The 15,790-nt window shown below is 36.7% G+C and overlaps 1 protein-coding gene across 1 annotated transcript in view; it reads left to right on the top strand.

Moving 5' to 3' along the window:
• The window catches only part of LOC107553177 (phosphofurin acidic cluster sorting protein 2-like), a 38,438-nt gene that overhangs the window by 7,311 nt on the left and 15,337 nt on the right, over positions 1-15,790 (top strand). Inside the window, exons 2-8 of the mRNA XM_016235311.1 lie at positions 11,643-11,730; positions 12,275-12,364; positions 12,828-12,953; positions 13,035-13,194; positions 14,131-14,204; positions 14,285-14,365; positions 14,487-14,546. Coding sequence (XP_016090797.1) covers positions 11,643-11,730; positions 12,275-12,364; positions 12,828-12,953; positions 13,035-13,194; positions 14,131-14,204; positions 14,285-14,365; positions 14,487-14,546 — 679 coding nt within the window. The remainder of the gene's footprint in view (positions 1-11,642; positions 11,731-12,274; positions 12,365-12,827; positions 12,954-13,034; positions 13,195-14,130; positions 14,205-14,284; positions 14,366-14,486; positions 14,547-15,790) is intronic.

Raw genomic sequence — 15,790 nt, 5'->3', positions numbered from 1 at the left:
TATATATATATATATATATATATATATATATATATATATAATTGGTCTTTATGTTTAATATAACTAGAATTTATCTGTGCATATGGCAGGAAATGAAGTGACTTCTTGCGCACGCACACACACACACACACACACACACACACACCAGTGCACAGCTATCTGCTTGTTCAGCTCTTAAAGTAAGACAGGTGGTGGGTAGGTGTAGGTGTAGGGATGTGTGTGTGTGTGTGTTTGTGTGTGTGTGTGTGTTTTGCTCTCTAATTGTGTTTGGTTCTCATTCCTTCAGATTCCAGTCTGGTCAAGTCTGAAGGTTTGTTAAAAAGACTGTGACAAGCACACACACACACACACACACCCCTCCTGCAGTCAATAGCCAGTCGTTCAGATGATAAAATTCCTCTGACTTTGTTTGAAATGTTTGCTGATGTCTCCTTTTACACCTGCATCATATAAAACCACGACACAGGAACTTCAAACCCAGTTCATCAGGTTCTGTGAAAACAGCCTACAATGTCATGTTTGACTTTTTTTTTTTAGCAGAGCTGGTGTCTGTATTTGTTAATTATTTGCATGTGGTCAAAAATAAAGTAAATAATCATGCGTTTGGTCTGAAGAGACATTCAGGTTTAGAACAACATGAGGGTGAGTTATTGATGACAGAATTGATATTTTTGGGTGAACTGTTCTTTTTAAAGTCACCTAGACGTTCTGTGAAAACAGCCTACAATGTCATGTTTGACTTTTTTTTTTTTAGCAGAGCTGGTGTCTGTATTTGTTAATTATTTGCATGTGGTCAAAAATAAAGTAAATAATCATGCGTTTGGTCTGAAGAGACATTCAGGTTTAGAACAACATGAGGGTGAGTTATTGATGACAGAATTGATATTTTTGGGTGAACTGTTCTTTTTAAAGTCACCTAGATCCTTCTTCATAAACCGAGTACCTTCAAATTTTTTGTGCTGAAATTATTTTGATGGACTTATTTTAAACTCTGTTGATCAAAGTGTATTAGCAGTGCAGCTCTTTGTAAAAACTGATCATCAACATCACTGTGAGGTCCAGAGATTCAGAAGATTCCAGAGCAAACCGGCATCTGAGCACACCCTAAAGAACAGATGCCTTACACCCTGGGGATTCTGGGAGTCTGCACACCAAAGACAAAAATAGCTGGTTTGTGGACCATGACCTGCTCTTTCCTAGAAGCCCCGGTGTGAGCCAACAGCAGTAGGGCTATGAATTATGGTTATCAAGAATACAAAACTAGCCTGAACATCCTGATCACATGTGCATGACCACATGGGAGTGGGGCACATTGGTTTTGTGTTTAAATAAAGCTGTGGCCAACTTGAATTCTCCATTCCTGATCACTGAATGTGTGTCTGTTTGTTGTGTAAAGACAGAAACTAACACAGTGTTTAACCAAACACTGGATATGAAAACAATGCACAACTGTGTGTGTGTAAATATATTACACGTACAAATAGAAAATATCAGTTCACAATTTTTCAGTCAGCTGCGCTGTTTTCTGTTCTGCATTTCAGATCTTGTCATTTATTTATCTCTTCTGTAAAGCGTGGGAATTGTGGTCTATAGGACTATAGATTGGATCACGATGGTTAACAAGTTATCCAGCAACTGTCTAGGCACTTAGTGAGGTCAACAATCTCATTTTATAGCGATACATATTCAGATAGATGTTCAGGGATCTTATCTATGTACGAACAGCTTGTAACACTCCAAAGAGAAAGGAAAACTTGAAATCGCATCATATGACCCCTTTAACTGTTGTCACGTCTTGCAATGTTTTTGATTGTCCTCAAGTAGACCTTTTCTCAGAATTAACAAGTTATTTAAATTACTTGACCAACTGGTTCCTCCACTAAACATTCACCTTAAGTTTGAAAACCAGAAAGTGCCTAAATACATTAATATTTTTGAATGGTTCATACACTATCATTCAAAAGTCTGTTTTTTAAATGTTTTTAAAAGAAGTTTCTTATGCTCACCAAGGCTGTATTTATTTGATCAAAAATATATATACATACAATAAATATAATAATTTAAAATAAGTTTAATATATTTTAAAATATAATTTATTTCTGTGATGGCAAAGCTGAATTTGTCACTCTTCAGTGTCACATGAGAAATCATTCTAATATACTGACATGCTTTATTATTATCAATGCTAATGAAAACAGTTGTGCTTGATATATTCCCATGAGATTCATTTTATATTCATTTTTGTCAGGATTCTTTAATGAATCGATAGTTCAAAAGAACAGCTTTTATTTGAAATTAGAAAGATTTTGTAACATTTTAAATGGCTTTACTGTCACTTTTTATCAGCTTAATGCATCCTTGCTGAATAAAAGTGTTAATTTCTTAAAAAAACTAAACAAAAAACATACTGACCCCAAACTTTTCAATGGTAGGGTATATATATATTTTTTTATTTTAATTATTATTAAAAGTAAAATATAAATAGAAATTATAAATAATATATTTATAAAGATTTTTGTTTTGTTTATTAATAGGTAGGCCATCATGATAATTTGGCTAGAATTTCTCTGCATATTTCACATATTGGACTAAACTGATTTTAAAAAGTCATGTTTATTCACCAGTACTGACATAGCCACAGATTATAAGCGTGCTTCTGCTGTCTTTAAATTGAATGCCGCTTTGTTTGATCTTTTTTCATCTAATGCAATGATATTATTGCATCAAGTGCTTTAAATACCTGTCACTGTATACATAGGTACATTTGTATAGAGCGTTTATGATATTTTAAACTCTCATTGTGCTACAGGTGATGTTTCTACAGCAGCAGCAGCAGCAACAACTAAATTCTTGTGTTTCTAATCACTATTTTTATGTTTGTGTGTGTGTGAGAGAGAGATCCAGTGAGAAAGTAGGAAAATGTAGGTCACTTGATTTTACAAGGGAAGGAGATGCATGTGCATGTTGACTCAAATGTTTTCAGCATGTGTTAGTCTTTAACTGCAGTTTGCTGGAAGTCAACACACTCATACTCACATCTGCACCTAATGAGCTTGAATGAAGCCAACCGAGTGTGTCCAGAGAAGCGTGTGCTTGTGCTCAGGTGAAACACAGGATTGTTTGCATCGGTTTATGTTCTCCTATCTCCATTAAAGGCTTAGGTTAACTCGATCTCTCCTGTCTGTCTGTCTGTTTGTCCAGGTTAAGAGGATCAGTGGTCGTTTGTTCTGTCTCTCTCTGTCATACACAGGTCAGGGACTCCTGTAATCTCACCAGGGTGAAATGAATTCAGATCTACTGTGAGTGAATTACTTTTTATATAGTCTATATCTCTCTCTCTCTCACTCACGCACAGTTTTATTGCAGTTGTTGGGACAGATTACAGTGCAGGTTATCTCGATTCTTTGCTCCAGTTTTGACGGTTTTGACTCTTTGAAGTTTGTAAACATAATTCAGAGTTTCAGATAAACAAATAATGTAGAAAATGTCAAGTGTGTTTGTGGTTTTCTGTTTAAAAGCTACACAGTTTATCCTGAATTAGCACACAAAAATCTAAGACCACTAGTGCAAATGCTTCAATTTTGCGTTTGTTTCTAATTTAATGCTACATTTTTAGTTATTAAGTATTAGTAGCAGAAAATAACATTTGTAATTATTTTGCTTGCCCAAATTTTACGTTTGTGATCTGTGTGCTCCAGCATGATTTGAGAATGATCCAAAGAATGTCTTGTGGTTCAACCTGTACAATAACATCTTGACCTTTTGTACAAATGAGTTCAGTGACACAAATCTGCTGAAATTCCTTTACTTATAAACTTCATTTGATCATGGTAATCTAATGTTTAGTTTCTTATTTATGTAATTTCAGTATTGTTTATATGGAACAAAATTGTTGTCAGTTGGTGTCAGACGTTTGGACCTGACTGCACATAAACCCAGCAGAAATTACGTTTTTGTTTGTGTTTACTAGTCATGTGCTTTTCGTACCAATGATAACTTAAAATAACTTATAGACTTACACACTGCTTAGTGTGTGTGTGTGTGTGTGTGTGTGTGTGTGTCTCTTCCATCATTTACACTAAGGAGTATTCAAGCCTTTGAAATTGAGCTAATTAGGACCAAGCTGACCTTGTTAGAGTAGTGTGTGAATGTGTGTGTGAGAACCTGTGTGTTTTTAGCTTCTACAAGTAAATGTAGGTCAGCTCTCAGGGGTTTACTCACTTTCAGACACATGCAGAATATTTGGACCGTCTTTCTGATGAGATCACATGCACATGAGTCCAACATGGAAACTGGCCTATAAAACACTTGGAAGACACACATAAACGAAACCTATGAAATCCAAATGGATTTGGGGCTTTTAGTCCATGTGTGTTAGGTTTGATGCAGTCTTTGCCAGTGTACTTCTAAATGTTTTGCCGATTTGTAAAGTTAAAATTTGCAGTCTCTTCAAGGAAAATGGACTCCAAATATTTATGACTCATCCTGTACTACACAATTTTCTGTCTGGTCGGATGCTCTCTAGAGTGTCAATGTCCCTCCCCCTCACACCATCTATGGCTGTGCTGTAACTATTTATATAAAAATGTCCATTACGTCAACATACCGACTAAAATCACAATTGACCACAATTGAATAATTTTTTGTCATGTAATATTAATAAGTATTTGGTCTGGAAATGTGCCTAATTTTCCTTAATGTTCTTTAAACAATATATATCTTAGGACATGTCAAAACTTCTCCAGGGCCCAAAACACCCTCAGACCCCAGAGGTTTTGTGTACATAGAAAAAGTCTTAGATCTTTGAGATGAAAAAATGAAAAATGGGGGCAAAAACAAAAGTGTTGCGTATATAATTTTATTCAGTATATATGTATGTATATATATATATATATATATATATATACATACATACATACATACATACACTGTATTGGAAATTCATCAATATAGAAAAGAAAACTGTTTTAATTAAGTTGAAGCATGTAATTTCAGCACCAAAAAAAAAAAATCCTCACACACTCCCTCCTTTTTTTCCCCATTGGTCAGATATGGTGAATTATTTATTATAATTTATTTTATTATTATTATTTTGTATTATTGTTAATACTATTATAGTATTTACTAAGATTTTTAATTAGCTTTTATTTTTATATTTTCAGTTTTCATTTTAATTTTAGATTTAGTAATTTAGTTTTGTGCTTTTGTAATTTTTATTAGTTCTTTTTTGTAATATATATTTCTATTTCGCTTTGATATTTTTTTATTTCAATTTCAGATATTTTAACATTTAGTGCTTTAGCAGTTCAGCTTAAACATATTTTATTTTAGCTAGTTGTCAAGGCAACATTTAAATTGGTAAGTTTTCTGAGTTTAAGTTTTTCATCTAATATTTATAGTTTGTTTATTTAAGATTTTTTGATTAATGAAAACTATTTTTGGTGGTTTTAGTTAACACTAGGGATGGGCGATATCTTATCGTTTGCGATATACCGGTAAAAATTCTTCCCACGATAATAACGATAAAGTCTAGTTGTTGACATATTTCTGTGTGTGACTGTGTGGAGTGACGTGAAGGAAGGCGGACGTGAAATTGAGCAGCTCCTTCTACAATCTGGAACAGGTTTGGATATGGCTGTACAGTGCGACAAAAATCAGTCTGAGCCTTGAGTAAATGTACTACAGTAGCATGTGTGAGATACAGTTTTACATGTGTATGAGTCGTTTACAAACCTGTTGTCCAACAAAGATATTATTTGTTGACGTGCTTTTTCTCCGTATTAACTTCATAACATAGTCGAGTGTTTGAAATAACTTCTTTTTGTGATCAGACATGTTTCGTATCACAAAATAAGGCAGACATCATACTATTTTATAGCATTATATACAGTGATAAAGGCTATGTCGATTAGCATTGCATTATAAATATACTTTATCCTTATAAAAATACCCAAGATTGCTTAAAGAACACAGATACCATATATTTTGTGCAATCGCATGTTTATTGTCTTCAGGTTTCCTCAGTTAAAATTTCTCTATCAGCGTTTTATACCTCTGGATACCTCTGTTCATATTAGGGATTTCCTGGAGCATTACTTCTACTATGCATATGTGGAGTTTCTGTGCAAGGGCGCCCACCGGCTTCCAGTGTTAATTAAATGGTCATCACATTACGTGTGTACTGCTCACAACACCCTATTTTGGGTAAAAATAGGAAAGATAATACTTTTCTCTAAAAAAACAGGATTCCCTAAATTATTGTCATTGATATCGTTATCGCAATAAATATCAGAAATTATCGTGATACATTTTAAAGCCCATATCGCCCATCCCTTGTTAACAGTGACAACACTGTCATAGTCCTGCATTAAGCTCATGCTATTGGTAAAAGCAATGTAGTTCTGGCGTCAAAGTCATGCACTCAAAAAAATAGATTGCAGTTCAGTTTGCTGCCACTAGTGGAGCAAAAATCATACGTTTCTCCTTTAAATTGTGGTCATGGCATAAACTATAAGGCATTTCTGTGTATGTAATGGACATTTTCTTCTGTAAATGTTGTCAGAGCTGCATGCTTCTGGTTTAAGGGTGTAAATCTACCCACAGTGTCTGTGTAAGTGTTGTGAAATGTTGGTGTCAGCTCTTATGTGTACTAATGCATCAGCTAATCCTGGTGTTCTGTCTTGGCCCGTAACCTGAGCACAGTTTCACCGCTTAGCACTGCCCTTTCAGACTTACAGTTACAGTAGATGTTCGAGTAACCTGATTCAGGAGTGAAGGGAGCTAAGGGTTTCTGATGAGAAACAAATTAAATTTATTTTTTGGTCTAATTCCCTCTGTGCTTTCAGAGTCTCTGCAGCATCTGCCGGAGAGAAACACACACAGTATCTGCAGGAGAGAGTGTGTAATGGAGCTGTGATTGAGTTTGGATCCAGCTGAGTGGAGTGAGACACGTTTATCTTCAACTCCAGTGAGGATGAACAGTCTCTGTTCTTCTGTGAGAGGTCACTGAGGGCTGTTAGATCTTTATATGAATTTATTCATAGTTATTAGAGGGGTTTGATTGACGTGAATGTGTGTGCAGTTAGAGACGCAGAACACACACCTCACAGTCTCACACCACACCAGCTGAAATAATCAGGCTTTGTACTGAAAAAACAGAGCAAAAAATGTGTGTGTGTGGCCATTGTTTCCTGTTGTGTTTGTTGGTGGTCTCAATGATCAACCTCTGACACAGCTTTCACTCAAATAAATTATTTTTACTTCATGTAATATTATAAATATAGTGTGTTGACTGTTTAAAACTACAGTAATTTGTTGAGTGTGTGTGATTAACTTGCAATATGGCAGTGTTTTAATGGGGCGAACCGGTCAAATTTAACTGCAAAATCTATATCAAAATCTAATATATAAGTTTTAGAAATTACAAATAATCATCTTCCCCAATTAACTTTAGTGTACTGTAATGTAAAATCTTCATTCATATTACTATAATGCAGGAATAAATACATTATTTAAATTGCAAAGTATATTTGCAAAGTAGAATTAGAAGTCGTCCTATATATGACATTATCTGTTGTACTGTATTTAATTTATGAAAATCATGCCTGGACGGAAATAATTTTTACTGTGCTACATACTGCTTAAATTCAAAAGAGTTTTTATGTTATTAATATATTACTTTTTGGGCTAATTCAAAATGTGCCTAATTTTCCAACAATAAACGTAATTTTGTTTCTTGAGGATTGTTTTAACATCCAAACTTGTGCTTTTTTTTTTTTTGGAGGAGGAGGAGGATAATTTGAGGTCATCAGCTACAGCCACAGTAGAAAACCATTAAGTTTGTGTTTTTGTGGTTGCAAAAATAGTTTTTAATCGGTGATAGTGTGTGAATGTGAGAGAAAAATGTATGAATGTAGTCTGCTCAAAACCGCTGTGTGTTCCTTTGTTGTTGTGGTCAGAGTTAGCATGCTAATTGCTCAGGGAAGAAGAATGGCTTTTGTTTGTGTGTGTGTGTCTTAAAGTGAGAATAGTATGTGAACAATACCAACCTCCAGATCACTTGAGAGATTGTGTGCCTCTCTCTCTCTCTCTCTCTCTCTCTCTCTCTCTCTCTCTCTCTCTCTCTCTCTCTCTCCTCCTTGTCCTCATAGTACCTAGTATGTGATTTGAATATATAAAGTGTTTCTCAATATTCTATTAGGTGCATGCATGTGGGTCTGTTTCCATTGGCTTCATCTCTTGAGAGATTGTGTGCCTCTCTCTCTCTCTCTCTCTCTCTCTCTCTCTCTCTCTCTCTCTCTCTCTCTCTCTCCTCCTTGTCCTCATAGTACCTAGTATGTGATTTGAATATATAAAGTGTTTCTCAATATTCTATTAGGTGCATGCATGTGGGTCTGTTTCCATTGGCTTCTCTCTCTGTTCAGGCTGCTCTAGGGCCTCTAGGGGCCTCTCTGGTCCCTTGAACTGGTCCCTTATAACTTATTTGAATCTCATGCGATTACTGTAACAGCTCCTATAAAACTCCAGGTTGTGGTAATTTACTGCCCTCCTGGGCAAATTCTAGCCACCTTCCTAGAGGAGCTGGATGGGCTGCTGTCCTCATTCCCGGAGGATGGCAGTCCACTTTTAGTCTTTGGCGACTTCAACATTCATCTGGACAAGCCTTATGCTACAGCCGTCCATTCACTCCTGTGTGTGGAATGTGAATGCAGCAACTGACACTTTATGCTCTACTTTAACCTCTTGTCTAGACGATATTTGTCCTCTCTCCTCCAGGGCTGCCCCTTCTAACCCCTGGTTATCCGATGTTCTTCGTGAGCATCGGACCAAACTCAGGGCAGCAGAGAGAAAATGGCGCAAATCAAAAGATCCATCAGACCGGAGTATGTATCAGTCTTTGCTTTCATCTTTCTCTGCTGAAGTCCATACTGCCAAATCGTCATACTTCCACAACAAGATCAACAGCACTCCAGACACATATGATCTCTTCAAAACATTAAATTCTCTCCTCTGTCCCCCTCCACCACCTCCCAGCACTTCTATAACAGCTGATGATTTCGCCACATTCTTCACAGACAAAACTAGAACAATCAGTAGTCAATTCTCAGCCCCACATACACAGGACTTCAAACCAACCACACCCACTGCTAAAACTTCCATATTCTCATTTTTTCCCCTCACTGAGGCAGAAGTATCAAAACATCTCTCCAGCCATCCTACAACATGCCATTTCTTCTACAATTACCCCATCAACTTCGGTCGGAAATCTTGGTATAATCTTTGATGACCAGCTGACCTACAAAGACCACATTGCAAAGACCTTGCAGGGTTGCCTTGCACAACATCAGAAAGATCAGGCCCTTTCTAACGGAGCATGCTGCACAACTTCTTGACCAGGCCCTTGTCATCTGTAGGCTGGACTACTGCAATGCTCTTCTGGCTGGACTTCCATCAAGCACAATCAAACCTCTACAAACGATTCAGAATGCAGCGGCATGACTAGTCTTCAACAAGACCAAAAGAGCCCATGTTACACCTCTCTTTATCTCCTTGCACTGGCTACTGGTTGGGGCTAGCATCAAGTTCAAGACATTGATGCTTGCATATAGAACAGCCACAGGCTCAGTACCCGCCGGCACCTACTTCCACTCACTGTTACGAATCTACATCCCCACCAGATGTCTAAGATCTTCTAGTGAGCGACACCTCGTGGTACCATCACAGAGAGGCTCAAAATCACTTTCCAGAACATTCTCGTTCACCATTCCTGGCTGGTGGAATGATCTTCCCACCCCTATCCGGAATGCTGAATCCCTGACAATTTTCAAGCGACAGCTGAAAACTCATCTCTTTCGACGCTACTTGACTTCATCCTAAATTTAAAATAAAACCAAAACTTTGTCTTTCTCTTTATTTATTCCTTCCCTTTCTAGCTTGTACTTATTTGAACAATGCCTAAAACTTGGTATTACGAGTACTTCCTGTGTCTGTTTACCTCTTTAAGAAGAATCACTTTATGTAATCCATCATAAAAGTATGCAGCTTGTACATTATATTCCAATATTCTGAAGTCATGCAGTAGCTTTGTGTGAGAATCAAATGGATTTGTCTTGCAATTTGAATATGCGCATAAATTTGCCCCGCCAGCATTATTCAATTTCAGAGCATTAGCTAAAGGGAAGATTATCAGCAAATAATGACTTAATGTATTTTTTTGGTCTACTAATTTAATTATAGAAATGTTTGGCTCTGTGATGCAAATGTGGGAGTTTTGATTCTTTAAATTTCTCATTTGCATTATCACTGTCTGTGTTGAGTGAATGAATGAATGATGCATTTATATAGCACTTTGTGGTACACCCAAAACGCTTTTACAATCATGTGGGGTGGGGGTGGGTCTCTCCTCAACCACCACCAGTGTGCAGCATCCACTTGGATGATGCGACGGCAGCCTCAGTACAACGGCGCCAGTGCGCTTCACTCACCACACACCAGCTACAGGTGGAGAGGAGAGCGAGTCATAGAGCCAATCAAGTGGTTGGGGATTATTAGGAGGCCATGTTTGACAAAGGCCAGGGGGGCAATTTGGCCAGGACACCGGGGTTGAACCCTTACTCTTTACGAGAAGAGCCATGGGAGTTTTCATGACCACAGAGAGTCAGGACCTCGGTTTAACGTCTTATCCGAAAGGCGGTGCTTTTTGACAGTATAGGCTAGTGTCCCCGTCAATATACTGGGGCATTAGGACCCACACAGACTACAGGGTGAGCACCCCCTGCTGGCCTCACTAACACCTCTTTCAACAGCAACCTAGCTTTTCCCAGGAGGTCTCCCATCCAGGTACTGACCAGGCTCAACCCTGCTTAGCTTCAGTGGGCAATCAGTCTTGGGCTGCAGGGTGATATGGCTGTGGCAGTGGATGGAGGTTTACTGTCTGTCAGTACAGTGTTGAGGTTTACTGCTGTATCAGAGCGAGGGTGTGTGTTTATTATGTTTTAGTAAAATTACTTAGATTTTTGGCTCATTTGAACGGTTCCTCCTGCCTAAAATGACAGATACTCAATGGAACGTTTTATAAACAGTTTTTGTATGCAAGTTTCCAAGAGACTAAAATCCCTGAACCCCACTTTTTCAGCCCCATGAATTCCAGCTGTTTTCTGGACTGATCTGTCTCAATTGAAAGCTGCTATGGGCCTGTTTTCAGCAGACCTGAATCAGATTGAGCTGCAGAATTTTTCCCATCAGAGTTTTAGAGCAGTAGTTGTTCTTTCTTAGGAAGATTGAGTTTTCTTTGGAAATTGAAGGTTCATACAGTGCCTTACTGATAAGAAACTCAGGATTTAGAAAACAAGATTATCAACTCGCATCCTGTTACAGGAGCAAACATATGGATCACATTCCCAATCATTTACTAATAAACAGCAACTGAGGGCCTGTCTATTCCTGTCTGTAAACCAGCTGTAAAGTGAAGGGATAGTTCACCCAAAAATGACAATTATGTCCTTTACTTAGCATTGTGCCATAAACCATGGCAAGTAAGATGGCACTTTTCCCACATGCTCATTACAAAGATTACTCCTCGGCATTAGACAGACGTTATGTATAATCACCTATTTTTGTAAGTAATGCTGTTGTTTTTGTAGGTTGTGTAGTCTGACTTTGAAGAAGCTAGTGGTGATGAAGGAACTTGACAAGGAGCTGATTTCTGTCGTCATTGCAGTCAAGATTCAGGTTAGCCATCAGCTTCATAAAGTGTATGTTGTTTTTTAACTGCAGCATGTCTAGATTTTTTTGCAACAAAGAACACAACATTTAAGACAATAAACAAAATATTCTAAGAGGGTTACAATACATGAGATTCTGAAATGAATGAAAGTGTATTAGAGTAAGTATTACACCACTGAAGAGTCTTGCAAGCAATTCATTTTTAGTTTCCTCAAAGAATTCAAATATATATCAACATCTTTCATGAAAATAAAAATAAAGGTATTTTCTTTGAACATTTGCATTTATGAATATAAGATTATGCAAGGGATAGTAATAAAATAATTATAAAATTAATATGAAAAGGGTCTCTTTTAAAAGAGTCACCAAAAATAGAAAAATCACCAATACAGAATGAGGATAAATTCCTTTTTGCAAAATTAGAAAAAACACTTTTCAATAAACATAATGACTAATTAAGAGGATAATTGTTTCTTCAGAGTGATAATAGAGGGAGCATTTAAGTGAAACACAGCATGTGTTTACATAAAGTGACTGTTTGTGCCTGTAGGGCTCCAAGCGAATCCTGCGCTCCCATGAGATAGTGCTGCCCCCTGCTGGTGTGGTGGAGACTGATCTCGCTCTCACATTCTCACTACAGGTAAAGATATCCCCAAAACACACATTTTCGAATTGCTCAATCATAAATGGCTATAAAAACAATGGCTCTGAACCAAAACATAGTGAACTGACTAGTTATCTACTACTTACATTGACAGCTGCCTTGCCTGACAAAGAACCTCTAAAGTGATTGATTTGGAACACTCTGCATCGCTCTTTGCAATGCACTAATGGATTGCTTTTTGCTGCATGTATACAAGTATACATGCTGAGTTGCCTTGAAATTCAAACAAAAGGAAGGTATCATAGAAACAGTCTTTGCTTTGGGAGTGTGTCTGCAAATGCTTTCTGTGTAGGCAGCTTACTAGGTTTTGAAACAGAGCCACTATTGCTTTTAAGACATCATTTCAGTGTGCTCTGAATCGTTCTAGAGTTTTATTATGAAACTGAATTTGATGTTTTTCTTCTCTCTCTCCTGTGTGTGCATGTTTTTATACGAGCAGTACCCTCATTTTCTGAAACGCGAGGGAAATAAGTTGCAAATCCTGCTTCAGCGGAGGAAGAGGTACAAAAACCGAACGATTTTGGGTTACAAGACTTTGGCTGCTGGCTCTATAGACATGGCAGAGGTATTTCAGATTCCTCAGTGAGGTTAATAAAGACTTTTGAAGCATACAGATGCTTACATGCTGATTTGTTTGTGTGTGTAGGTGATGCAGCATCCTGCAGAAGGTGGGCAGGTCTTGGCTCTTTGCAGTAATCAGAAGGAGTTTCTGGGTAAAGTTGCAGAGATTTGGATATATTCCCTGTCCAGTCAGCCTATAGACCACGAGGAGGCAGCCATTCTGGGACAGAAAATCAAATGTTCTGGTAAAAAATTCATACATACTCCTCTATTTTTAATTAGTCTATGACATGTCTCTGGCAATTACAAATTGTGTTCTCTATGTGTGATGTGAAGTTATACACTAAACAGGTGTTTTGTTTCTATATTGTGTATTTTAGTGTGACTGTTGCTATCGGCACCTTATCAGATTTCGGCACGAGTTGCTGTGCACGTGTTTATTTATAAAATTAACTTAATTTCTTACAAAAAGTTTATTAATGATTATTCAAAATATACAGTATATTCTGTTTCAGACCAGACATACAGATTCTCTTTTATAATACCAAATTCATAATTTAAATCCATTGGTTCTATTTTTTTTTTCTATCTAACCAACTTTCCAGAGGCTCCTCCTTTATGATTATTAGCAAGTATTTTTTCCTCATTTATAATTTAGAATATTTTCAGAATATGAAGTGCACCCTGAGATTTTAAGTTAATATTTCATTAACAACACATTTATGGTTCTCTACTGCTGGTTAATGGTCACATGACATGCAGGTAAACAAATAAAATATAACTTTTATTATTTTTAATAAGTGTTTTTTTTATTTATTTAAATTTTTTTAAATTATTATTTAGCTTTTCATCACCTCATGAACCCCTCAAAACCTCAGTTTGGGAGACCTTCATTATAGTGCTTTTGCATACTAACTCTTTTAACTTCCTTTTAATTATTATTTTTTATTTAAAGCAAATATATATATATATATATATATATATATATATATATATTATTGTCCATTTATGAGTTATCATAAATGCATTATTATCATAGCATTATTTACAAATCATTATTGGTTTATCATATCAGCCAAAATTTCAATATCGGAACATCACTAGCTGGAACGCTGTATTGACCAATCAATATTCAGGACTGGACCTGTCCTTTTTATAATATTGTTTATTTGACTTGGTAGATAATTACTCCGAAGAAGAGTATGAAAGCTTCTCATCGGAGCAGGAGGCCAGTGATGACGCAGCACAAGGACAGGTGATTACATACACACATACAAACAAAGCAACCTCATTTCCCTCTTTTTCTGCTGACTCGTGTATGTACATGCTCCTCAGGATCTTGAGGATGATGAGTACGAGATAAGGAAACCAAAAAAGCAAAGGAGGTCAATAGTCCGGACGGCGTCGATCACCAGGGTAAGAATGCCAGAGAACAATGAGAGTTTACTCAGTCATCACTGTCAGATGCCATTGTGTAGTAAACAGACTGTTAATATGAGTGTGTATGTCTGTGTGTGTGCTTCTCTTTCTCCATTAGCAGCAGAACTTTAAGCAGCGCGTGGTGGCATTGCTCAAACGGTTCAGAGTTTCTGATGAGGTGGGTAAAAATATAGAGTGTATTTGTTCTTAAGCGAGGTGAAGCGTTTAAATACATGTTAGGCAGGTTGTGCTCATTGACTTGTGTGGTGAACCAATATGTTTTGGACACTTTTTTTTTCCCATCTCAGTGGAACAAATCCATGTTTGTGTGCATACTTGAACCAGATGTACTTTAGATTTACTACTAAGACCTCTCACCTCTGACATGATATTATAAAGTCAAGCCAAGCCACCTTTATACTGTAGTGCTTAGTAAAATACAGATTACTTCAAAGCGGCTTCATAGTCATAAAAAGGTGATGCAAACTTCATGAAAATTAGGCAAATTCAAACTCTACTGTAAAGCAGCTCTAAAAAGACAATTGTGTCATTATTGTCATTCAGATCAAGTCAGGTTAGTTTGATTAAGTTCATTAAGTGTGTAAAGTTAATCATTTATGAAACAAGTTTAATTCATCTATACAGAAAACAATAGTTTTAGCATCCTGCTCAATTTATTTCAAGGATTGTTCTCATCGAATAGTGTCAGTGCAGTCAAATCGATAATATTACTGAATTTTAAGTGTTTTTTAAACCAAATCTAAGCAAGCCACAAGCAACAGTGGCAAGGAACACCAGACTCCATAAGGTGACAGAAATGAAGAAAAAAACCCTAAAGAGTAACCAGGTTAATAAATTAATGAACATGCTGTAATTGTATGATTTATTTCACCTAATAAAATCATTTTTTAGTTGTAGGTAGATGATTTCTTCTGCTGTTGTATGATTCTGTTCAGTCTGTGAGTCAGCGGACACAAGGCCTGACCCTTGCCTGGCTCCACAGATTAATTTAGCCATGCATAATCAGCACTGCTACGGAAAGCGAATCCTTGTTTGCTGAAAATCTTGTATAGTATGTATATTATAAACATTATGCAAATGTATATACTGTATGCATGGAAATAACTAGATGAGCTGCTGTAGTTGCCAAAATTGCACAATTTTCCCCCACAAAATGCCCACAATGCAAAGCACTCAATTTGACCCTCAATTTTCAATGTAACAAACTTAAATAATGTTTTTAATTTTTTTTAATGTTGACACATTTTATACATAATTGGATTAAAATACTTGCTGAATTAGCAATGCAACAAGAGGAGGGCATGTTACAAACATAGTCTAAAAATAGGCAGTATAAAGTATCCACAGTAGTATTCAGCAAGTAGTAAGCTAGTATTTGGTTCCTGCACCATTCTATATATT

This window comes from Sinocyclocheilus grahami, unplaced genomic scaffold, assembly GCF_001515645.1.
Source record: "Sinocyclocheilus grahami isolate Dianchi unplaced genomic scaffold, SAMN03320097.WGS_v1.1 scaffold466.1, whole genome shotgun sequence".
Classification (NCBI taxonomy): domain Eukaryota; kingdom Metazoa; phylum Chordata; class Actinopteri; order Cypriniformes; family Cyprinidae; genus Sinocyclocheilus; species Sinocyclocheilus grahami.
The sequence above is the reverse complement of the archived record's forward strand: the minus strand, read 5'-3'. Positions and strand labels throughout refer to the sequence as shown.